At 46.0% G+C, this 26038-nt stretch overlaps 1 protein-coding gene and 3 non-coding genes across 4 annotated transcripts in view; all 4 read right to left on the bottom strand.

The window, feature by feature from the left end:
- The window catches only part of LOC142814519 (uncharacterized), a 50795-nt gene that overhangs the window by 9198 nt on the left and 15559 nt on the right, over positions 1-26038 (bottom strand). The window contains exons 3-9 of the mRNA XM_075893363.1: positions 20950-21134; positions 18757-19155; positions 17626-17809; positions 15100-15173; positions 13277-13392; positions 9579-9907; positions 5174-5313 (exon numbers count right to left, since the gene is read on the bottom strand). Coding sequence (XP_075749478.1) covers positions 5174-5313; positions 9579-9907; positions 13277-13392; positions 15100-15173; positions 17626-17809; positions 18757-19155; positions 20950-21134 — 1427 coding nt within the window. The remainder of the gene's footprint in view (positions 1-5173; positions 5314-9578; positions 9908-13276; positions 13393-15099; positions 15174-17625; positions 17810-18756; positions 19156-20949; positions 21135-26038) is intronic.
- TRNAV-CAC (transfer RNA valine (anticodon CAC)) lies at positions 2045-2117 on the bottom strand. Its single transcript has one exon. It is a non-coding gene; the product is annotated as a tRNA-Val (tRNA).
- TRNAV-CAC (transfer RNA valine (anticodon CAC)) lies at positions 2273-2345 on the bottom strand. Its single transcript has one exon. It is a non-coding gene; the product is annotated as a tRNA-Val (tRNA).
- On the bottom strand, positions 2501-2573 carry TRNAV-CAC (transfer RNA valine (anticodon CAC)). The gene has a single exon. It is a non-coding gene; the product is annotated as a tRNA-Val (tRNA).

Here is a 26038-nt window from a genome sequence, read left to right as displayed (position 1 = left end):
GACATTCAGCCACATCCTCCAAACCATGTTCTCTTACCATATCGCTTAAGACAGCCGTACTTGCATCCCTGTAATGTCGTTCGCTAGTTTTGTCTTTGGCTGAAAGGACGCAGTTGAAATCGCCAATAATGATTGGGAGCCTATTACAATTGGTATACTGCTTTCGTTGTTCGAAAAATATGCGTCTTTCGTCAGTGACAGTCGGTGCGTACAAGCATATTACGCGCCATTCCAATCCCGAAAACAAAAGATCGCAAACAATGAGCCGACCAGACGGACATGACGTTGAGGCTTCTACTTTAGCACCCAGACTCTGTCTGACGAACAAAACGCAACCGGAAGAAGTCCCTATGGCATGGCTAACTATAACAGAATACCGCGGCAAGAATTGGCGCACCATGCCCCCAGTTTCATCGTTGCCATGGACTTTAGTCTCTTGGACTGCCAGTATGTCAAGGTCGAGGTCGCTTACTAACCGATAAAGTTGACATTGTTTTCTCCGTGAGGCCAGGCCACGCACATTTAAAGTGGCCACACGGATTGAATTTTCTATTTGCATCATTGTAAGGCTACGAAAAACCCAGGGGCATGGCGCTTACCTTACAACTGCAATTCCTTCCTGAACGCCTTGTCCCAGTACAGTCCTTAAGTTAGCGAAGGCGGCGTTTCCGCCGTCTTGCGCTCCGTCGAAATGTTTGGCCGTGGCCGGATGAGAGGCCGCCGAGCGGGAGTCGTTTTGGCGGGTGGTTCGTCCGGCGAGGCAGCAGTGGTGCCCTTGTCTTTTTTCCCTTCGTCACGGGGACGCTTCCCCGTCAAAGTGCCACTGTCGTTTTCAATCCCAGTCATCGGTTCAGCCTCCGAGGGGGTCTCGTCTGCTGAGCCAAGACACGTGTCGCCGGTGCTGCTTGCATCCACCTTTTCACTACTTTCGCCTACGCCTTCATATGGAAGCCCGGTGTCGGGCTTACCTGGTGCTTCACACACTCCCTCTTCTTGACGGCATGACGACCCATCTTTCACAGCAGAGCTCGGGTTAACTCCTGCTGTTTCTTCCGAGTCTGCTTCGTCCATGAGGTGCTCCAGTGCATCACTTTCCTGCGCTGGTCCAGTCACACTGGCATATGTCTTCGCGCAGTCGGCGTCTTCGTGGCCGAAGCAGCGACAACGACTGCAGCGGGGTACTCGGCAGTCGCGACGTATGTGACCGGTACTCTTGCACCGTAGGCACAACGGTGCACGGCCCGGAACGACAACGAGAGTCAGCTCTCCGGCAATCTTGAGCTGGTGCGGAATGTCATCCACCTTGACGTCGGAGTGCAGCTTTAGTCCCACAGACCGCGTCGTTGAGCCCTTTTCTGTGATGCCCGGTGCTCGCCACTTCTCCCGTTTGACTTCGAACACTTTCCCATAGGGAGTCAAGGCAACACGCACGTCTTCGTCGGTCACGCCGTGCAGCAGCCAGTGGAGCTTCAAGCGAACCTCGCGGTTATTTGGGTCAATGAGCAAACATGGGCGATCCTTTACCTTCACATCGACGGCGGAGAGCAACTTCCGAGCAGCCTCAGCACTCGTCAGTGTCACAGCCCATACGTGGTTCATTTGATACGCCCCCAACGCCAAAACGTCGTCGAGCGCACCAAGCTTGGCCAAAGTGTCCCTGTAGTCTTCGACGCGGTAAGGCCGGGCTCTCGGATCACCATGCATGAAAACGGTATTCGCAGCGATGCGTCCGGAAGGCAGATTGGGCAAAATCACCTGATAATCGTCGGCGCTAAGCGCAAAAACCCTGTCACCGCGGCCCGGTCGGGCCGCTGATACCGCTCCGTCGGAGCCGAACATTCCGCGACCGTATCGCTCGAAAGCTGGAAGTGGAATGACACCACGGAAACCAGCGCATAAAGCCCTGCTCTCAGTAGACTGAAAAGCACGGTGTTATAAGTTGGCTGGTTACAGAGAAAGTGAACTGCGTCAGTGACCTCTAAATCTGATATTGAGTTAAACGTGAACAAACATAAAATGGAAATATCAGTGCGAAAAAAAAACATGTTTCCGCCCGGGATCGAACCGGGGCCCTTGCGCGTGTGAGGCGCACGTGATAACCACTACACCACGGAAACCAGCACACGAAGCCCTGCTCTCAGTAGACTGAAAAGCACGGTGTTATCAGTTGGCTGGTTACAGAGAAAGTGAACTGCGTCAGTGACCTCTAAATCTGATATTGAGTTAAACGTGAACAAACATAAAATGGAAATATCAGTGCGAAAAAAAAACATGTTTCCGCCCGGGATCGAACCGGGGCCCTTGCGCGTGTGAGGCGCACGTGATAACCACTACACCACGGAAACCAGCACACGAAGCCCTGCTCTCAGTAGACTGAAAAGCACGGTGTTATAAGTTGGCTGGTTACAGAGAAAGTGAACTGCGTCAGTGACCTCTAAATCTGATATTGAGTTAAACGTGAACAAACATAAAATGGAAATATCAGTGCGAAAAAAAAACATGTTTCCGCCCGGGATCGAACCGGGGCCCTTGCGCGTGTGAGGCGCACGTGATAACCACTACACCACGGAAACCAGCACACGAATTTTTTTTTTTTCTTTATTACCTGTTTTTCTGTACAGGTGTTCACACATAAACATGAATGATAAAATACACTTGGACCAATATTTGATCCGAAGTGCTCACATTAAAATTTTTTCAGGTTGCACAATTCCTCTAACATTGTTAGCCAGCTGGGAGGTTCTTCTTCTTGTTTATACACCTCAGTGATATACCGCATATTTGCAATGAAGTTCTCCCGGACAGGACGTATGTTCTGGTCAAGATGTCTGTAAGCCATAGTGGTCTGCCAGATGCTGTGAAGGCTAATTAACATAACCATGTCGTATGGTATGCCGTCGTCCTCATCCACACAGAGAAAACGAATGCCATGGCTTGTAATGGGGAGATCTTTTTTCAATGTTCTTTGAAGGATGTCCCAATGAAAGACAGCGTCCCAGCAATGAATAAACACATGGTCTATTGTCTCAGGTGTTTCGATGTACCATGGACAACCAATTGTTTACTTTGGAAACCAGCACACGAAGCCCTGCTCTCAGTAGACTGAAAAGCACGGTGTTATCAGTTGGCTGGTTACAGAGAAAGTGAACTGCGTCAGTGACCTCTAAATCTGATATTGAGTTAAACGTGAACAAACATAAAATGGAAATATCAGTGCGAAAAAAAAAATTCCGCCTGGGATCGAACCAGGTACCTTGCGCGTGTGAGGCGCACGTGATAAGCGCTACATCACGGAATTTTTTCCTTATTACCTGCATTTTGTATCAACCACATAATACAAGCGACACTGGTAAGAGAGTATGAAATGTACAATATTTACAATATGACCTAATAGTAACCAGAATGATGCTGCTTTCGTTATTATAAATCACGCAAGGTCACCAGAGGCTCCAGTCGTGGAATCCATACTGGTGGCTCCGGCATCTCTTTTTCTTCAAAAACGTTTTAACAGGCAGTGCTCCACTGTTCAGTTTAAAGAAAAAGGTTTTGGCTCCCGGCGTGACTTGCATTCTTTTCACCCTCTTTAAAACACCGCTACCTGGTCCTCCACTGAATAAAGATCGGTACAAAAGCACTGGAAAAACCATATCGCATTACGCAAAATAAAGTTATTTTCGTCTTACAGTAGCCAGATACTCTCGTGAAAAACGTACAGCGAGAAATCTTACACTGATGACAATTTCTTTATAAAAACCCCCGATCCCTCCCACACAATGTTGGGTTGAAACAACATATTCAGGGAGTGCTCTACCTTGTCTGAGTTGGTAGTGTACATAGGAACGAGTCTGTCGCATCTCTAAAAAAAAAAATCGGTTAACTAGTTGTCGTAAAGAGAGGTGGCCTAGTCCGAGACCTCCGTGTTTCACCCGTCTAAACAAGTTTGTGCGACTGCATCGCTCCCATTCAGAAGCCCAAATAAATGTCGCAAATATCCTGTGCAGTTTCTGCACATTTGTCTCTGAACAATGTATGACCTGTATAACATACCACAGCTTGCCGATGAAAAACAAGTTGCAAATTGTGGCTCTGGCAAAGATCGAAAGGGCGCCTCCTTTCCACTTCTCCACTTTCTTTTGTGTCTCCTTAACCTGCCCTTTCCAATACTGATCGCTGTCGCAATAACAGTCTAGTGGAACGCCTAAGTACTTGCCCGGGGTCGTCACCCAATGCATGTTTGCGAAGTGGTCCGGTTTCACTGGTCACGACGCGTGCCAGAGCCCAAGGCACTTGCCCCTGTTCACGCCACAACCGGTAACTTGGCTGAACTCACGGACACATTGGACAGCCCGTATGATACTCCGCCGGTCACGAGTAAAGATAGCTATATGATCTGCATAAGCCAGCAGTTTCACTTCTGCGGCTTGTAAGTTAAAACCAAGGATACTATTGTCTCTGATTATTTTCATGCACAGTGTTTCAATGTAAATACAAAAGAGGAGGGGGCTGAAGGGGCAGCCCTGGCGAACCAAACGTTGCACACTAATGGGTGCCCCCAGTCTCTTATTTACAATCAATCTCGTAGTGCAGTTCTGGTGCGCCAGAGCCACTCCCTCGAAGACAACCGAACTGAGATTAACGTGATTTAAAATTGCAAACAAAATACTATATGGCCTACTCAGTCGAGAGCCTTTTCTAAATCAATTCGTAGAATGGCGACCCGCTCAAGTGAATAATCACAGCATTGCAGTATGCTCCGTGCTTTATGGATATTGGTGACAATAGACCGCCCTTTAATACCACAGGTTTGATGAGGTCTGACGATACCCCGAACTACATCACGGAAATTATCACTCGGATCCGCGCTTCCAGTAGGTTGCAAAGCACAGGATTAAAGGTGGACCGATTGTAGCGGAGGAAAAAAATCAATAACTTCCAAAACGCGCGTGCGCTTGTGTGTGTGTGTGTGTGTTCTTGTGCGTGTGTGTGTGTGCGTGCGTGCGTGCGCGCGCGCGCGCGCGCGCGTGTGTGTGTGTGTGTGTGTGTGTGTGTGTGTGTGTGTGTGTGCGTGCGTGCGTGCGTGCGTGCGTGCGTGCGTGCGTGCGTGCGTGGCACTGCCCTTCACTTCTTCATTGTGCTTGTCGCGGTAGTACTGAATTAGCGTACGGCTGCGCACCTGACATGCGTCCTTTCCTCCCTCGATGTAACCGGCGCAGAGGAACCCGCGCGTGATTGGCTGCACGTAGCGCCTGTCGCAGTCCTCGTTGTGCCAGATCGGGAACGACACCTGCTGCAGAGTTCCGCTGTTGGAACCACCTGCAAATAATTGGAGAAGGTGATCTGACCACTCTCGTTAATCAATGGTATTTTTATTTATAATTACGGGGGACTAAATATACCGCATAAAACGTGGAAAGGGACGGGTGTCAACACGAATGGTGCGAAATATGATGATGCAATGACAGCATCATGACGCGAGATACCGCCGAATTTCGTGACGTCATCTTGAAGGCGCAGAACGTGCTGTCACATGATGATGTCATCGCGCGACATCGTCGCACTGAGAGAGGGCCTATACCGCAAGTGCACTCAGACCACGTGAGGTGCAGAAAACTTCCACTGCCTCGGTATTAGTGCAAGACCACGTTGGATGCTCGAAATGTTTTCGTGAAGAGGGGTTGTGGCCAATATAATACAGCACAATACAATGCAAACACTCATATTGGTGTTTCCAACATTTTTGTCCATTTGTTAGGGGTACTTTAGGTGAAAAGGTGTTGTAAACAACTGGAAAGTGTCTGAAGGCCATTTATGACTGCAAAATAGACAGCGTGCAACAAAATAAAGTACATTAGCCTACATGAGCTGTATTGATCGAAACATATTAGAGATCAGTTTGTGTACAACAGTGATATTTGACATACTTATTGAAAAGTAAAAAGAGCGAAACGACAATCGACTAAGAGAAAAGAAAAGGTGACCTTTGCCTTCGAGACATGTATTTGGCGAATTTATATGGGACCGAGTGGTTTTCTTATTTATTTTGCAACTGAAGTCACGATGATAGATACGGAGATGGTACTTGAGGGCGTTGCCAGCCGCAGGAACTGCTGTTGCCTTGAAACCCATTATAAAACAGCACTATATTTAGTGCTCTTAATGGCGACTTTGCTTTCTCTCGTGTTGCAGCCATGCAATTTTTACGTACTGTGTCTGAACAGGGGTTTCAGCACAAGCCCTTACGAGGATGCACTTGATTTTGCTTTACTAATACTGGACGCGTCAGCGCCTACGAGCGGGGCCGCCTGTTGGCCCTTAACCAGGCATTCTATTGTTGCTCACTGTTCGTGACTTAGACGTCTGTTGACGCCAAGAAAGTCTCAAAAGTAGAAGGAAAAATTTCAGGAACTACAGGAAGATGAATATACTCTCAAGAATAAATAATACAATTTCGACTAGTTTAAATTAAAATATTGTTATGCGTTACTATTGAGCACTTTATTTAGGTGGATTTGTGTATTTATATCGTACATGAAAGTAGGAAAGGTACAGCCTTCCTCTAAACAAAACTTTTTCAATGTCAAAGTTGTTTCGTAGAGCTATGTTGGAAGTGAAGGTGAATTTTGTTTGATATTGTAACATGCCTCAAAATATATGCAGACATTTTATGAGAGCAGAGCTTTCAGCGAGGTAACAGGCATGCTCAGTTTGTGGTCCGATTGAGGGAATCGGGTGGCTTGGTTGTTATTGGTACATAAACTATCGCAAATGCCACCAACCTGTTCAAAGAGTTCCCAACAATCTGCGAAGTTTAAAGAGAACTTTGTGCTAGCGCATTAAGTTCATGAAATGGGCATTCACATAATGTTGGAGCCTGACAACGTAACTGTGTACAATCCATCGAATCGAAAGACCTTCTTCGAGGCAAGGACTGGAACAGTGTCCCCGGCAGTTGCTCGTACTCACTTAAAAGACGCCAGACTTAAATTTTACTAATATGGAAATACGCTTTATACGTCCTTCTTGTTCTACATTGAAAGGCAATCTCAGGTGTATCAAGCGTCTGTAGAGAAGTCCACCTATAGTATCGAAAGGTTGATCATTCTGCTGGAAGATTTCCTCCTCACTCACCTATTTTGTGACTTCATCTACGCTCAGCGATTACTCTAAAATCAGGTAAAAGTTGCGCTCATCAGAAATGAATTGCCTCTTACAACGTTGCTTCTCCGGCAACGAAACATGCACTTCAAAAAAAAAAATACACAGCATATCCACGCAGTGAATGATGATGAGAGGGGCGAAGCGTCCGTCAGCCCGTCCGTGCTTCCTCCGTTCCTTCGTTCTTGCTTCCGTCCGTCCACGCGACCATCCGTGCGTCCATTCATGCGTCTGTCCGTCTGTCCGTGCGTCCGTCCGCTCGTACGTCCGTTCATGCGTCCATCTGCTCGTCCGTCCATCCATCCGTCCGTCTGCTAGCCTGCCTGTCCGTGCGTCCATCTAGTGCACTCTCAAAGTACCGCCACCTCCCATCCCGCATACCATGTGGCACACGGTATGCGAAAAGGTATGCTAGAGCGGGTATGTGCCACCGGTGGCTACGTACTACAATTACATACATCGGAGGATGTGCAGACCCATGCCTTAAAAGGGCCCTGCAACCGTTTTTGAGCATGGTCAGAAAATTCTGCCGATCGGTAGTAGAGGCTCCCGAGAACACGGGAGCCAAACATTATAGCGCAGCACGCGGCCTGGAATTCACAATAAATTATCAAAGTCAGCTAAAAATGGATTCATCTTTTCTCGACAAACCACGCAATAAGCCCAAAAATCACTCGTAGTAAGCCCACCTATCAGCCATTGGCCGATTTGATTTTGGCGAGCTCGCTCGTTACAGAGATCGCTGCGAGAGACCGTCACTTGTCCACGCGCGCGCGCGATCGCGCTGAAAATGCCGCGTATTCAAAGAAAACAAAAAAGTGCTCAAGGTCACAAGGCGCGCGTGACGTTTTTTTTTTTTTTTTCGTTTACCCCTCCCATTTTTCCCTGCTTAGCTTCCAGCGCTTTCGTCGGAACGAGAGAAGAGATAATGCAATTGCAGCATGCGACAAACCTTTGTAACTCCGCTCGCACTGAACGGATTCTTAAAATTTTCGCGGCGTTGAATTTGTGAGGCAGTACGCTTTTCCAGTGAATTAATTCTATGGTTACTCGAAAAAGCGTTGGAGGGTCTCTTTAAAGAGCTTCTGCCCTAAACAAAAAAAAAACGATTGAATGAAGCCTAGCTTCGCCGTCACCTCCACGTAATACAGAAACATGATTGGCTCCCTGACGATTGACCGGTGCCCTTTCCAAGCTTTACAAGTCGGGCTGTGATCTACATGGAACTGCATCTTTCCGAGGTCAGGGAGAAAGAGTCGACCTAAAGCCTTTATGTTGAATTCCAATGGCGGTTTTGGAGCAGCCGATGGACTCTGTGAGAGGGAACTCGACTCTGAATTAGAGCAACGCCTCCAAATCCACATTTGGAACGGAATCCGCTCTGCGGGAGCAGGTATGAGGAGCAAGGTAGAAGTGGAAGTCCCTGAGTTGCCCAGACTACTTTGCCTGCAGAATACCTCCATTCTGATAATTCCACTGTCGAATACCGTTGAATCACTGCTCGCATGTGGTTGATCGCTGTCACTATGCGACGAAATGATTTGCCTATAGCCTACCATGTCGTCTACTGTTACTGCCAAAACACGCGATAGCGGCGGCACTTGCAAGCGGGCAAACATATTAAGGGTCATTCACATAGCGGTCAAACACTCCGTCCCATCACTGTCACGGGTGTACGACACGCCGAGTTCCGGTCCACTCCTCCGATTTGGATGAAGGAACTTTTCCTGCTCCTTGGAATCACTCCCGCTCTGATTGCACTCCGACTCTCTCACTGGAACACTTGACTGCCGCCCTAACTCTGCTAATAGAACTAACTTGCCCCAAAAGTAGCAGAAAAACTTGCACCTACTCTACCATTGAAATTAAACATGACTCTAAGGAGATCGCAGCAAACGCCTAGGTTCTGCGAGGCACTCTTAACTCACTTGAAATCACTCTTCATTTACTTCGTTCTCTTTATTGCACGTTGATTCACCCTTCAGTCACACTAATCTGCAGTTAATGCCAAAAGTTTAGCTGCCACGAGACGCAAGAAAATGCTGAATATTTCCGCTGCTTTGGCAGGCAGGGTATATAGCATTTACATTTAGGCCTGTTCTCAAGTGCGCTGACAATGTGTACTGTTTATAACGACTCAATGCAGCCACAGATTGCTGGGAAATTCAGTTTTGTTAGGTATATTAGTGTATAAACTGTTGGGGACTACTTCGTTCATTCTTTCATTCGCTTTAATACTCTCTCTGTCACTTTGAAACAATTTCAATTTTCAGGTATAACCATTTGACAAGATTATATATGTATTTAACGCTACGAGATAGTACAATCAGTGTTCACGCCGCCACTCGACGACACCCGATTTTTCCTCCAGCTATTCACGCTTTTGACTTTATATATATTAGCGCTATGCCACGTCTGCTCACCGTACGACAGCGTCCCCCATCCTATGACGGTGGCCATGAGACCCGCGATGGGGTCCCGTGCCTTCGGTGCCCCCGCTGTGGACGCGGCGGCCGGGTTCGAGGGGCCGATATTCGCGGTGGCCTCCGGCAAGCAGATGGGGCGCACGGCCGCGCTGAACTGCGCCGATTCGGCCAGCCGCAAGAGCGCGATGTCGTTGTAGAAGCCGTGCCGGGCGAACTGTGGGTGCTGCAGCGCCGCGTCGACGCGGAAGTCCACCGGGTGCGCCTGGTCGCGGTCGCTGTAGATGTGGTGCTCGCCCAAACGCACGCTCAGCTGAGCGGGACGATACCTGGGTATAGGGCAGAAGGGATGGGGGACGAGTCGGTTAGATTCATCATTTTAAATTGACTGATAATGCACGCGTATAATTCAAGGGGATAAGTGTAAGAAGGAAGAAAAGGGGAGAGGATTTGTGAAGTATTCGATCCCTCATCAAACGCGAAATCGGACAGTTGGTGCCGGCAGTGTCGACAAAAAAAAATGAATCAACATCAGGGGATGACTTCGCCATATGAAGTCATTGGTACGCCACCGATAACCAAAATTTTCGCGGTAGTCCTGATAACACCGTGATTTTACTTGATAACATAATCACTTCGTCAAACGTGGGCCGTAATAGGGGCAGTTCGATGCCTTAAGAATTGCAGAAAGCTTGTAATGCAAATGATCTTGGAGGCCGTGCGTAATCGCGATAAGGCCAGATAACTATCGCGGAAGGGTGCAGTCGGGGAAATCAATTAATAGAAAAGAAAGAAAAAGAACGTAGTTTTTGCCTTCGAGTAGTTTTAGGCGAATCTATAGAGACCCTGGGAATTTTCAGAGAATAAAAGGCTGAGTTTGGCCTGAGCAATTATGATATATATATAAACACTGCCAATGTGCGCAGGGAAAACTTTTGAGTGAATGGAAAGGCTGTTGAAGAATTATTATGAAAATAGGAAGAAATCATGCGTGTATACAATCACCACGTAAATGATTGGTTTCAACAAGGTTAAAATAGAATGAAAGAATGAACAGGTCGTCATCATCATCAGTATGCGCCCGCTGTAGGGCGAAGGCTTCTCCCGTATTTCGCCAATTTACCCAAGGTCCTATGCTTTCTGCGGACACGGTATTACAGCAAAGTTCTTAGTCTGATCTGCCCGCCTATCTTTTTGCCTGCCCCTTGCTTATTGGCCTTCTTGGAATACAGGGAATTACTCTTATTAAAGCAGCGATTTTCTTGAGGACGGTATCATCATAGGGGCTTTAGAGGACTAACGGATAATTAGGTTTCCAAAAAAGGTAGCCGCTTCCTAATTTCATGCATTTTTGCAACCTTAATAAGTTCATAGATTCTATAAATTGAATTAATGACGTGGCTTTATCCTCTTATTGTTTTTACAGAAAATACTGAACTAACACGGCTGTAACTCGTTAATATTATTCAGGAATATTAAATAATTGTGTTAGAGTTTTTTTTCTTGGCCAAGTTCTAGTTCTGACTCATTGTGTTTATGAAAACTTCTAAATCTTCGTGGGAAGGTTGGTCTGACTGCAAACAATAATCGTATTGTTTCCGGTCAGACCTGACATGAAACTGTTATGTTTGAACAAAATTTTACGCTGTTGGAATACTTTTTTCTTTTGCATGGTAAGAAAAAAAACAGCTTGGTAAAATAAAACGATGTTCAAAATTATATGCTATACTGCACGAATGTAAGCGCAGATTCCTGAAAAAAAAAAGATGAAAAAAATTGTTGCCGCCCGGGATTGAACCGGGGACCTTGCGCGTGTGAGGTGCACGTGATGATCGCTATACCACAAAAGCCACAACGTTAACACGTCCTCTCAGTGTACTAAAAGTATGGTGCTATTTCATGGCTGTTATGAGGCAAGAAAAAAAAGCTGATGCAAAGACGTTTGGGTGCGATTTAAGTCGTTATGGCTAAAGAGAAAAAAATTGCAAACAATGACCGCATGACAAAAATGGTCCGAATTTACGTGTTACACTGTAAATGTCGTCGAATGACGATAGTCTTGCGTCTGGAGAGAGTGAACAAAACGTTTATTTGATGTTCTGCGCAAGAAAATCGGTGAATAGTATTCTGAATCTGTTAGAGTGCCTGGAGCGTGTAACGGAGACAAACAAGCGCATCTATGTTAGGTACGAGCGCCATCTGGCAGTTATCTTCGAACGTGAGGGCATGCGTGACCGCGGAGAAAGATGCGCGCCAGTCACGGAGGTGATAAGGTGTAGAATGCAAAGCGACGGGCAGGTGCCACCACCGTGCCGTCGTAAGTGTTGGAAACACCCTCTTGATTGATGTGTGGGGTTTAACGTCCCAAAACCACTATATGATTATGAGAGACGCCGTAGTGGAGGGCTCCGGAAAGTTCGACCACCTCGGGTTCTTTAACGTGCACCCAAATCTGAGTACACGGGCCTACAACATTTCCGCCTGCATCGGAAATGCAGCCGGGATGGGAAAACACCCTCTTGAGCATCGCGTTGCACTGTCAGCGCAGCGCGGTGAACGCTATACAATCTTTAGAGTTACTTGCGTGTGCCTCTTCTAGTATAAAGGCAGACATACAAAACATGAACATGTCGTTATGGCGCCTCAGATATGCGCAATATTTGCTTTTTAATTGACAATCGCACAACTATGGCCGTTTGGTGCCGTTTGAGGTATCGTTAGGGCGGATAAGCAGACAAATGTACTGATAGACACACCAAAAATTTTCCGTCGAAGGTCCGCAAGAAAGACTATATCGTCTTTAAAATCCGAAGGTTGGCTTTATACACAGCAAATCCAGCATCAAAACCACACTCCGAGCCATCGCCCGCATGTCAGAGAGGAGGAATGCGTTGGTCGCCAGACCGTACCTCCTCACCCGATGCAAAAGTCCAAAGCGATAACTATTTTTTTTTTCTTGATATGTGCGTTTCTCAGTGTACGGGCAGAGCACGCCCTTTCTGGCCTGTACGAGTGACATGTGTGGGAGTGACATCTGAGGTCGTGAGTGCGCTACACGTGTGAGCATGCTTGGCGCGAATGAGGCGCCTTACTTGCATTTTTTTTTTGTCCTTGTTTATTACCACCGGCGCAGCAACGGCATTGGCTCTTGAAAGCGCTCTGAATGGTTGAGCGCAAAAAGTAAAAAAGAGACAAAAAAACGAACCGTTACTCTTGCGGTATGATATAATATATACGGACCGAGATAAGTTCGCCGTGTCAAAGGCGGCGATCCAGCGATTAATCTCCTTTTTTTTTCTTTTTGGCACTGTATGACTGACAGTGCCACTCATGGTTATTTCTACTGCGGAGATAAACAAAGACGGAAGACTGCAAGGCAGGCACATGATTGGCACCGCGCATGCTCAGATGCAGCCCGTTTTGAACTGTAGATGTGGCACGTGCTGTTCCAATCAAGCGTGAACGCGTGTTAACCACTGCACAAAGGCTGATGCACGCAGCACCCTGGTGTCACTGCTTCGAGAATGCATTTTCGGGGCCCAGCTGACACATTTACAAACAGCCCAGACGGTATTATGTCGGCACCCAGGGAGACGCTTCTTTTGAAATGTACAGAGGTGACTGCAGCGCATTTCTTTTCTTTCAATTACGTAAGAAGTAATATATACTATAAAATGAATAAAAAAAAACAACCTTACCTGTAACCGGATGGATGGGAAAGACAGTGAGCTGCTGTGAGCACGTAGCGCTCGTTGATGAGCGCCCCGCCGCACCAGAATTCTCGTCCGCGTCGACCTTCGAGAAATATGGCAGCCTGCGAACAGCCCCGTAACGAGTTATGATGGCGAGGGGAATGCGAAAGGAACAAGTATCGATCGGATGAATTCCATACTTCATTAATTCGCCCTAAGTTCGGCTATAGCACTGATTGCTTTATCTTAAAACTAACGTGCACTGGTGGTATAGGCAATCATAACTGCTGATGTTGTTCATAGCAGCAAAACGTCGTAGGCATGGAGTGACCATGGCGCAGCGATCAGTGGGGAAGGGTAGCCAGAAATTTTAGGGGGGGAGGGGCTATATTTTAGCCATGGTAAAGTCAATAAGTAATATCCCTTTATAATTGAAGTAATCAATACAAATGTTACCGTAATCAATAGTAACCAATACAAATAAATCAAATAAATCAAATCAAAGTAATCAATACAAATGAAGCCGGCGGAATCGGCTGCATGGCCTGGCATGGCCCCGCGCCAAAATGTTGAAACGGTACAAGCATGGTGGCACCCTCTAGTAAACAATCCTGCAAACGCTTTTTTTTGCCGCGTGCAGGAAAATACGTACATGACCCATATTTCGTAAAATTAGTTGATATATAAACATAACGCAATTTCGGTTTGTTTATAATGCGTGAACACACTTGTTTAAGATTTATACTGATAGAAGTGGAGTGTTCTAAATTGATATATTTAGCGTTTCTTTCAAATATTGTGATGGCAACATAGACAACGTTCTATTATGTCGGCGGTTTGGTGATTATAGCTTTTGCGGTCCAACCTTTTCTCTAGAGCCTGTATTAACTTTATGCGTCTCGGCTGCTAATTTCTGTGATTCAGCGAGTGACCGGGATGTCTACAGCCGTAAAATAAATCAGTTAATCTGTATTACAGTATGTTCGTTCGTCAAAAAAAAAAAAAACTTGCATAATTATTTTTACATGTAAGTCGTAGGAGTGATTCAGTAATCGAAATGTAGCATATGACTTCAGTTTAATGACGCACCCACAGTGCATGAATAAATGTGCCACTCCAATTTCTCGATTTCGTCGTTCGCTCACTCTGAGTGCTCTGTTGTCGCAAGGAGTGGAAAAGTGGTTATTACACACGCCTAATCGCTCTCTCAAATTAATATTTCTAAGCCTAATATTCTCTTTAACGTAGGTTATCGGAACTCGTATATGGAAAAAATTACACGATATCTTTGGAGTGAATGATGATGAGTGGGATGAAGCGTCCATCCGTCTGTCCGCCCGCCCGCCCGCCCACCCGTTAGCCCGTCCGTCCGTCCGTCCGTCCGTCCGTCCGTCTGTCTGTCTGTCTGTCTGTCTGTCTGTCTGTCTGTCTGTCTGTCTGTCTGTCTGTCTGTCTGTCTGTCTGTCTGTCTGTCTGTCTGTCTGTCTGTCTGTGGATATGCTGTACTGGCTACGCTGGAGGGATGAAGTGCCCACCATAAGGATCTTCGCCCCTAGAAAAATCACGGTGACAAACGTTGCGTTGTTGCTCCTTCGTACCTTTAATGAATACCCTCGTTGCGTTTTCATTACTTCATGAGACACGAGCCCTACGAATGATTTTTTCGTACTAGCGATTGTGTGGCGACGTTGAGTTTGACTGCATTCTAGGAATTCGAGAAGCTTCACACCAGTGGACGAGTGCCGCGTTGTTAGTATCTTGAAAGAGAAATGAAACCTTTCAAGTGCGGAATACAGGGATTGCCCCCTTTGTGGATAATGCGTGCTTACCATCCACGGCCACTGCCCTGGCGACGCTTCGTGCCCGCCGACAATTCTGGAGTCCCGACCGGCGTGACCACAACCTTGAAAAAGACAAAATACGTCGCTTTTATATTTCAGAGCACTCATTTATTATCGAGAATGTTTTGTTTTTGTGCAACATTCATAGCGTAAGGACTAAGGGGAAACAGAAAGAGAGTTTTGTCTAAATATCTTATTATTTGAGAAGTATATAGGTAATTTCTCGATGCCAGTTATGCTGACTTCGGGTTGTTTACTCCACCTGCAGGTTTAAAGATCTCATCATTTGCGAGATTATACCGAACTCCAAACTTCAACACAGGAATCTGAGTACTTATTTTCCCTCGAGGCCATCAGTCAGGTCCCATGTGTGCAGGGGGAGAAATAATTCGTAAGAAACTAAGCTGCCGTGTTACTGCCATAGTCTTCTTTTCTATGAAAATCCGGTTCAGTATGATCTCCTCTGTTTCATACCTCCCGGCAAAAATAAAAACGGGGACCATCTCATACAATTCCTCCTTCAGTTTGCACACCACACACTCACACAAAAAACATTGAGTTTTCATTTCATCGATCACATTTATTGCTCCACCTTAAGGCTGATCTACAAAGAGCCTTGTCAAAAATGAAATGTTGTTTCTCCCTTTGTGTTTTCATTTCTTTCTCTAAGCTTTCTTCTTACGGGAATCTGTATTCGATTCTGTCCGCAGAAACGTCTGCATGACCATTTGCAAATACCTGCGTGCCGTAAAAAGGGTAACAAGGTAATTGTTCTGAGCCAATAATTACATGCTTCGCCTAATTTTGGAGAATGATCTTATTGGCCCTAAAGTTTCTTCCTATGCATCAATATCACATTTTTCAGTCAACCTCTTGAGATTACTTCAATTCTAAACAATTTGCACAACTTTAGTTCTACCCGGCCTTACTTTCTCATGCAGGAGTGAGTGAGTGATTTAGTGAGTGAGTGAAACAGCTTTATTGGGACCACCGTAGACTCAAGTAAAGTCAGCGTCACCTGGCTAGGCCCATGCGCGGGCCCTCTGAGCGGACATCATTTGAGAGGTGAGGTCCTGAGCCTTAATCAGCTTCTTCATTTCCTCTTGGTAGAAAAGGGGGACCGGCAAAGGCACAGACCCACAGGGCATGCTCTAAGTTCGAATAACTACCCCACAAGGGGCCATCCGGGCTTGAGAACCGTACGGGTTCGGGGTACATGACAGGTATTAGAGAGGAGAGGCAACCGACCAAACTTGTGTGCTGTAATACAGTGAGATAGCTCGAATAAGGCGGAAGTTCAATAGAAGATAGGAGCTTGAAGAGATGGAAAATTATTAATCAGGGAACAGATCAATGGAGCCTTCAAAAGGACGCTGGAGTGAACGCTTATACAATGGTCATATGTCTTCTTTTGAGGCGGGAACTTCCAACTCCCAAATCTGTTTTCGCAGTTGGCCCTAGTCTTAGTTGTATGTGTGTACGAAGCACACACATACACACGCTAAGGTTTGCACTATCCACTTCTTTCACGATGCCACGGCTAGAGTGCCTCGATGCTCACTCCTCCGCTCAGAGTGAAGACAACTGCGCCATCTGCTACGACGGCCGCCGTAATCACTTCCGCTGTATACCGGTTTCTCTGTGCTGGGAAGCGGCTTACTAGCTTAACGCGAATGGTTGTTGCACTGAGGAACGCGACATCCAGGTACCTGACCGAAAAAAAGTGGCACGTGAGCCCTCAGCTGGGTGAAGACGCTGCAGGCACTGCAATGGCGGATAAAACAGCACAAAAGGTGGCAGCACCCTCACGGTGCATACACGCTTCCCCTAGCGGAGAAGTTCTGAAAAGGACCTATCGCAGAGGCTTTCGTTCTAGCTATACCGGTTGTTTCGGCCCCTGCTAAAACGCTACCAAGCTAGCGGAGGGCGGCATAAAAAAATAGAAAAGGTGGATTGCTGTAATGAAGAAAACAAGGCCACTTGTAAAGAAAAAAAAAACGTTGGTGACAGTGACACCTTGTGTTCGAGGATATTTACGGTGTTGATGTTAAACTTTTTGATATGGCGGTTCGCGTGCCCAGCAAAAATTGCGCTCAGATGTGACGTCCTTGCGCGTCGCTTAGCAACCAGCTGCGCCCTGCTTTGCCAAGCGGCGGGCTTGTGCCTCGCATCCTATCCTCTCAAGCCAAGTGTGGAAGCGGAGATCCTCAGTGACATCGGCGGGGAGATAAAGCTCGCTGTTGCCGTGTCGGTGGCAGAACTTTCGTTGCCTCCGCTTCCATGTACCCATGGGAAGACTAAATAAAATCAGCGTACCACTAGTTGAATCCGCCTACAAGGAAACGTGTCTTGCCACTCATCGAGAAGTTTTGCGCTGTCGCCGGACTAATTCTGACCACCTCGAAGGGTTTAGCAAGGAGACCATGAGCTCAGCTGTGATTTGGCCTTTTGCCACTCGGTGCAAGGTGCGCACATCAAAAGAAAAATCAATGCCAGTGATTCTTGCACACTCACGTCTAGTGGGTGCCGGTGGTGGCAGTAACGGATTGGGCCCGGATAGAGCGCCCGATGGCAGCTGTTCTATGGCGGGTGGAGGCATCGCAGGCGACGGCATCGGCTGTGGTGGAGGAGGAGTGGCAGAAGGAGGTCGGGGTGGCCTTGGAGGCCGTGGAGGCCTCGTTGGGCGTGGTCTGGGTACCTACCAGAAGACAGCACGCGGATGAAGGCGAATATTGAAAAAAAAAAAAGCACACCCACGAATGTATATGCACAGTACTCGAGGATTTAGACAGGGTAAATTAAGACTAAGTAAGGCATATGCTTTCGTTTCCACCATTCTCATTTCAGGTTATATCAAAGTAATTTCAAATCAAAGCTGAACATATCTGACAGACGAGTGTCTGGTTGAGTAAAAATTTGTACGAATAATATAATCACTCCAGCCGCTTTTACTCCAAGGTTTCTAATGTTAAAATTTGACTAAAACCAGGCCCACTGTTTCGGAACCATATAATTTGAACTCGAACGCGAACGTCATAGCCACCGCTGTCTTTAGAGACCAGATTGATTGCCGTAAGGCGTGGTTATCTCAGGCGATTAAACATACCACTCAATATGTTAAAACATTGCGGTGGCGTTCAAGTTGTTCAGCAGCTAGCACTCTTTTTGTGTGTTAATCTATCAATCCTCTGTAACAAACCAACACACAGTATCGTTGCGGGCTGGTTTGAAAAAATAATGAGCCTATGAAAGGCTCAAGGAAGCAATAAAAGGAACGAGCAAACGAACCTTTATTAAAGCCGGAAGGAACAATTCTTCCATGATATTGGGAAAATGCGGATCGAATAAAACAGATAGCATTCATCCGATACGCAAAAACTCTGTTGGGTATAGGAAATTAGAATATAAACGCTAAAATCAAGTAAACACCAACGCGAGAGCGATTGTCTCATGGTGGCACAAGATTTGAAGTAATCGCATAGTACATGATTCGCCACTGCGACTTATCTGCCTTATTCTCATAATCAGATTAACTTTATTGATTCTGCACGGAGTTCTTTCGTGCTAATAATACGTCATCATTTATCTCTTTAGTATAACCGACTGCTCACTGCGTGTTTGTTAGCGAGAACAAAACCCCCTCACTTGCGCAATGTGGTCGACGAAGACCATTGTTGTGGGCCTGCTGGTGACAGTCGTAACTATGACGGGGCTTGTCACCACCTGAGCCACGGTGAACGTGGAGGGCGGCCTCGAGTGGGCCCTCCGGGTGGTGGTCGGCCGTGGCCTACGCGTCGTCGCCGTCCCGACCGGGTACGCCGTCGTCCAGGCGGTCGACATCGAGGTGGTCGACGACTTGTTAGAACCTTCGACCACGGAGACCGCGATGAAGTTGGACTCCGTGAAAGGCTCCTCCAGGGATGCGGGCGTCTGCGGAGTGGGGAAGCTACCCTCCGCGGAGGTGCCACCCAGCGGAGGAGCGCTAGTCGTAGTCGCCGTCAGCGCTGTGTTAGCCGCTGGCGTGGTCGTGGTTGTCGGAACTAGCTGCATGGGGTGAAGTGGGATGCACAGCAAGGTGAAAAGTTGGGCAAGTATAGTCTTCAGTGCTCTGAGGTCGAAGGTGACCGTGGTCTAGTCTTGTCCACCTTGCGAGCATAATCGCTTCGTTAAATCTAAAAGTCCTCTGTGCGCACGTGCGTGTGCGTGCGTGCATGTGTATATGCGTGAGTGCGCGTATTTGTGTGTGTGTGTGTGTGTGTGCGTTTGTGTGTGTGTGTGTGTGTGCGTGCGTGTGTGTGTGTGTGTGTGTGTGTGTGTGTGTGTGTGTGTGTGTGTGTGTGTGTGTGTGTGTGTGTGTGTGTGTGTTGAAATAGATGCATTTGACTGAAATATTCTGTAATATTGCGTTACATACCTGGTAGTACGAAGCGATATACTTCGCACTTGCTATCTCACTCAGCACTTGGTAGTACCTTGTCTGATAAAGTCCGTCTACACAATCTGTTAAGGGTGTAATAATTGAAAGTTTTCGGATACCGAAGGCGAGTAGAATACGCCTTACTATTCGATTCGTTATTGGTATGACCTTTCACTATTCGAAATCGTCAAACATTCTTGTGTTCGAACACAATGAATGAAACAAGTTGCTAAATTTTCGAGTTAAGTAAACCAACGAACAGACAGCCTGAATCTTGCCACTCACCATGGGATGTAGAACAGCATCAGTTGTGTTTAAGGACGCGACAGTTTTTGAGTGAGCGCATAAAGCAGATAATTTGTGCTAAACGACATACGTGTCAACGAGAACGCTTCATTTTTAGGCAGACCTCATACATAGCTGAATGACGTTTCGTGGATGCCCCATATTACCGATGTGCAATAAGGTGTGTTAATGTATGTTCAATTACATTAACTGAAGACATTCAATATCCCCACTTGTTATTCTAGGGAAGTTTGTTTTTTTCCAATATTTCGCATTCGATTAGAAAAACAAGTTTACTATTGAGCACTCCTAAAATTTAGGATAAGGAGATCCTCTTTATTGTAACTCTCTCGTACGCGCCCCTCGAAATATCGGTAGACATAGGAAGTTGGCATGCACGTGCAGCGCTTGAGAACTCTGTATGCTTGCATACCATATATTGCGCCTGTTTTTTTTACACATTGGACGCATATCGTCTTTGGTGTGTGTCTACCTATATGCGGATCTACGTGTGCTTCATTTGCTGAACGTCAGCATCGTATATGCATACGCTACTTTTCAGCTATAAAGAAAGCTTTAAGCTCTAAATTTCAGGAGAAGTGTGGCCTGAAGTATGATTCATTGAGAAGGGAATGCCAATGGCGGCAGCGTTTCAACAAACGTACTTGTCTCCGTCAGGGCAACAGCTCTCGTCGAAATGAGCGCTTCAGTATTGCTTTCTGTAGAATGTCATTATATAAGCACGTTTCATATGATAACACTGCGAGAAACGTACGTTATGTGCTACAAAGTACAATAAACTAAAACGTCAGGCAAATTGCGTTTGTTCATATTAACTGGGTGGAAGGGGGGGGGGCGAAATGCACAAAAGGAAAAAGAAGACACGGATCTACGATCTAGCGCGTCCTCTCGTGTCCTTTTTGATTTTGTGCTGTGTATTTCGCAGCTCACTTAGTTATCATAAACTATATACAAAATGTAGTTGGGTCTCTTATTACTGCGTATAACTGGGATGGCTTTCTGTCGTCCCATAGCATAGAGCACCGGGTACTCTAAATTGTTGAACACTTTTTCCGAACACGAATGCAAACGCAGTGTTTTGTAGAGGTTGCACGAACAAATAGAAGCAGACAGACCCTTCCTGGGCAGCAGACTCCGGGAAAGATCAAATTCTGGAAGCAGATGGATTGTCGGAGCCTCGAAAAGTCTAGAAGCAGGTAGATACAGCGTGTGATGTCTCCGCAGGTACCTGGCGTACCCTGAGGAGTTCGACATCGGTTCAGGTCGTACAGCTGAGACAGCATCTGGAAGAAGGAGAGCCCTGAAGGAACAATATACAGAGTGAGAGAGCTGCACCGTGTACACTAAAAAAAATGCGTAAAAAACAACAACCATGGCAAGTGAATAAACATATGGTTATTGCATAGTTGGAAGTAGTGCGCTAAACAGAGGCTGGCATTGGTGCCTATTGCAAACGAAGAAAGTAGTGTACAATGCTATGCGCAGCGCTTGTAAGGTCACTCACCGACCCTTTCGTCCACGTTGCGGTAACTGAGTATTTGCGACCACAGAGAACGTCCAGCAGTGTATGTTTGACATTCAAGATTCCCAGAGTAAAGAGAAATAAATAGAAAATAAACACGTTTGTTTCGTTTCGTAGACCACTTTTTTGGACCTATACATAATTATTAAGATAAAGTATTTAGACATATTCCTAGGTTGGCTTATAAAGTCATTGCAATTCGTTAATTATTGAATTAATTAAGTATTATTTAGTATGCGTTTCGACCAGAACCAGAAAATAACGTTTATAGTGAAAGTCTTTCTTCATCGGCGATTATGTACCCGGCCTCCAATTTATGTACTTTTGCAATTAATGCGCTGTGGGCTTGATAAATGTGGACGCATGATGACCGCCAACTAATCGAAAATCGCAATTTCACACGTGGAATACTGCTTTATAAAGTATTGTGTGCGAAGCGTAGAAGCGATGAAAATGAATTCGTAATGCTTTTATAAGCCTCCTGAACGCAGACGTAAAAAAAATAAAAAGAAAATCTATCACGACCATTTCAGTTTTAATCCTTTTCTCGCTAGCAGAAGGAGGATTAAAGTCGGATTGTCGCTGATTTTGTGAATTTGTTAACTTTGCGGAAGCAGCGGAAAGTCAGTGGGGAAGATGGAGTCGGATAAGGTGTGGAGTTTTCTCGTAAGCCGCCGAATAATCTTAACTCGGTAATACTTCCGCAAAACACTGGCGAGCCTCTTCTCGCCTGCTCCGAAAAATCAAAATAATAAGACAACTTGCTTTCATTTAGTTACTGAGTGAGATCAACATTACTGTAAATAACTATCATACTCCATCACAGAAAACCGTCATCGATGTGTACTGGCCGAGATTAGTTCCATTCAGCTAGTGCTGGCAATAGGCGAGTAAGTACGGTATATCAAGTGCCGGTAATACACGAGTGAATACGGTAGTGCGGCACACAAAGTGTTCATTGATCTTCCTAAATCGAGTGAACGAGTGTACACCAATATGCGTTCTCGCGCAGGGAGTGTTACCCTGTCATGCCATAAATAAAACGTTTGAAGAGTACAGGAAAGAACGCCGAAGGCATTTTTAAAAATTCCAAAAAGTGGGTGTGGGTCCCGAAGATGGAGTAGTCTGAATTGAGTTATGCCGCTTAACAGACGGCACCTTGCAAATCGAGCTCAGAGTGCCAGCCACGGTCCGTTTCCAACGTCCGACCGGGGTCCTTCGGTCCGCCCTTGTTTGGGCCTCCTCCCTCAACCGGACCCCGCGGCGTGCTTTTCTTGTGAGCCGACTGACCTCGCGGTCAGGACCCTTCTAGGGCCTTCAAGGGGGGGCTCCTGTCTCAGACCTTCCCAGGGGAGTGCAATGTGAGCAACACCGTGCTTCGTACGTGTCCCCTTATGCAAGCATCACCCCGGAACCCGCTACATAGAAACGCAGCTGCGGCTATAAGTAGGCGCTCAAAACCGGCCACACAACGTTTCCATCACTAGTATGGTTATCACAAAATAAAGACAAAAAAGTAAAAGTAGAAGGTAATGTTTACTCTGGCTGTAACTACATTTGCTGCCACAAGTTTCCGTTAATATAACGTATTTCTAACCCTCCTCAGTTATGCAATGAAGCCAACTCCGCATTAAACGAGGAGGCCCGTCCGCGTGAACTATTCAATGCTGTATGAGTCAATTTTTTTTTGTAGTCGTTTTATGCTTGCTATTTTTTCATGGACACTGTCGTGCCGTGGTGTTCTGACCACAAGGGTGCTTGGCTGCGAACACGGAGGTCGCGGGTTGAATCTCGGCCTCCACTGCCGCGTTCCAACGGTGGCAAAATGCGAGAGATAGTTTTTACGCGTATTTAGATGACCACATTTAGGAGCCCCAGAAGATCGAAGTTTCAATACGGTGTCTCTCATAATGCTATCGTCCTTTTGTTGCGTAAAACGGAACAAATTACAATTGTTTGTTACTGAAGTACAGCTTTCTTTGCACATAACACTTGTCTCATTTAAGTTATAACCTTAGCGAAGTTGTATTATATATACGTATATATTTACGGCTTCCTGTACAATTTTATGTGCAAATTAACGTGTCGTGATTAATTTTGCAGTAAACAATTATTCAATTGTCCAGTAAACACTTCAATAATTCACTGTGCTTACGGCCTGTGCATTAGCAATTCTCACTTCTGTGAACGTGCGTTAGGCAGCAGGTCCCCTTTTTAATAGATAAGAAACACACCTTTAGTCGGCAAATCTACTGGGCTAGAGTACGTCGTAGCATGATGGGGAAGGATTATTAGGAGTGGTGCAGTACGCACACATGTATCACATTTGTCATAGCTGCAGCATATATTTTGTTTTTACTTCCTCACATTTACTGGCGCCTGTCCATAGCCACCAGATCTATTGTCTGCATTATATACTTTATTCGTAAGCTGCGCAATTATTACTGTTTCGCTTCATTTGTCTTACTTTTTTTTTTCCTTACGCGACGATGTGTAGGCTTTTACTCTACTTATTTATTACATTGCATCTTAGAGCAGAGGTTTCTTAAAGCCAATATTTGTTCACTTCTGCGACAACCTGGATAACGCTGTCACCATTTGAAAGTTCGCTTATAGCACGTAGCTCCCCATGCCATATAACAGCCATATAACTATGTAAATGGCTTGGGCCCCACCGCATACTATCCTTTTCTTTTTAATTAACTGTATAAAAAAAGAAGACCGAACCACTCAAAACCCGTTCGTGCACGGTTCTTCTTTGTTACAATTTCGAAAAGTAATGTCTCGTTAGTTAACGGATCGCCTGATAGAATGTCTGACTCAATTCTGCGACAGGGGAGTAGCCATTGTTCAGGCGCACGTACGAAGATACATTGAGTATGGTTAAAATCCCCTTTTCCCGCCAGAAAACGTTTTTGGCTATGCTACTTTCCTGAAAGTATATATGTCAGGGCAAAGGCACCTAGATAATTTCAGGCCTGCTCATTGCGTCTGCCGAGGGCGCTGACGTCACTGCGTTTAGCCCGTGTGTTTCGCTGCACAGATTTGTCTACGCTTGCTCTCGTCGCTCGACAGACGTGGATTGCCAAGCCTGGCGAACATTTTCGTGGCTTGCCGGTGTGCTTGTTGGCGACTCGAGAAGACCGTCTTTTTCAGTGTGCGTGAACTGTAGCGTGGATATGTGACGCGTTTTGTGCACTGGGAATTTGCAATCTGTACGGCTGTAAATCCGAACGGTTGGACAATGCTGAGTGGCGAATTGTCGCGACAAAGGGACGGAAGTTGCGAGTATTCTCGTTTCCTAAGTACAACGGAAGAGGGAAATGGGAGCGTGTCGTTCGTCAAGCTGACGTCGACATCCATTTTCTTCGTGACCCAAAGGTACGTGTGTCTATACATATTTCTAAGTCGTTCCAATGGCCCCATCTCCAGCATGTTCCGTTCTTGCTCTAAAATAAAGGGGTCATGTGTACTTCCGACTTGCTGGCGTAAGCCCTAGCATTAAAATAATATGAGCGCGTGGCTGTACGTTTTCATAACAGGCGTATTTCCTTCAGGGTCGGCAAACATTTGGATATTGGCGATTAGCGCCGCGTACTTGTTGTATTACCTCTGTTCACTTGGTTGAGAAAAATGGAAGGAATGCGTTGCATTTCTTCGTGCATCGGTTTTGTACATAGAGTTTTCTTGTCGGTGTTCCCACCTCTTTATTGCGGTCAGCACCTTAACCTAATAGGTTTCCTTGAAACTTAGATGCGTGTGGACATTTCCGGTAAAGCACTTTCTTAATTAGTTTTCAAGTGCGTGATTTCTACTTGAAGCTGGAATATTTAAGAACCACTCAAAATATATACCGACCCAAGAACCGCCAGCACATTGGAAAGGCCCACGGGGGCTACACGGTGTAATGCAGACCCTGTACTAACATTTTTTCCCAGGCCCTAAGTTATACGACCGACTGCGCACCACTGCCAGAGGGATCAGGGTAAAAGAAGAAGTGACCGCTTGGCGTGTCGGTCACGAGAGATTTTTCTGCAACGAAAGATTTTGTTTTCTCTTTCAATTGTAGGTGCTCTGTGGCTCAGTAGCGAACACCACACACCAATGCAATGGTCGTCACCCTGATATTGTGCTAAATAACATACTTGTGGTAGCAGCACACTCTCACTTCAATAACTACGTGTATAGATGTTCGAAAGAGTTCAAATAAAACTGCAGAAACGCTGCAAATGAGTGCTATAGATGATGATTTTGAGGGTGCGTGTGTGTGTAAATAAAGAGAATGAATGAAATTTACATTAGTTATTTCGTCACTTGATTGGTCCAACAAACTTCGCTTTTATAGATCGACCACATGTTCGATAGAGTACAATCTTTGACTTTTTTGCGGAAGAAATGGCTCACAGGTAAATCTACAAACGCTTTCAAGCGCAATCCATTTCTTGAACTAGCGTTTTTTTTTTAACCCGAAAGGCAGAATAAAGCCATTAGGCATGTAAAACTTGCCGCGAACGGTTTATCTTTGAGCGGAAGACGATGGTGACAATGTATTCACAGCTTCCCGTATGGGCGTTCGCTCAGGCAAAACGAGTGACGTCGTGTCGTTAGTGAGTAGGCCTGATAATATTCTTCTAGGTGGCGTTGGTCCGGGCATATACTTAAGCAAATACCTCATTCCTTAG

The sequence above is a fragment of the Rhipicephalus microplus genome, chromosome 4 (genome assembly GCF_043290135.1).
Source record: "Rhipicephalus microplus isolate Deutch F79 chromosome 4, USDA_Rmic, whole genome shotgun sequence".
Classification (NCBI taxonomy): Eukaryota; Metazoa; Arthropoda; class Arachnida; order Ixodida; family Ixodidae; genus Rhipicephalus; species Rhipicephalus microplus.
The sequence above is the reverse complement of the archived record's forward strand: the minus strand, read 5'-3'. Positions and strand labels throughout refer to the sequence as shown.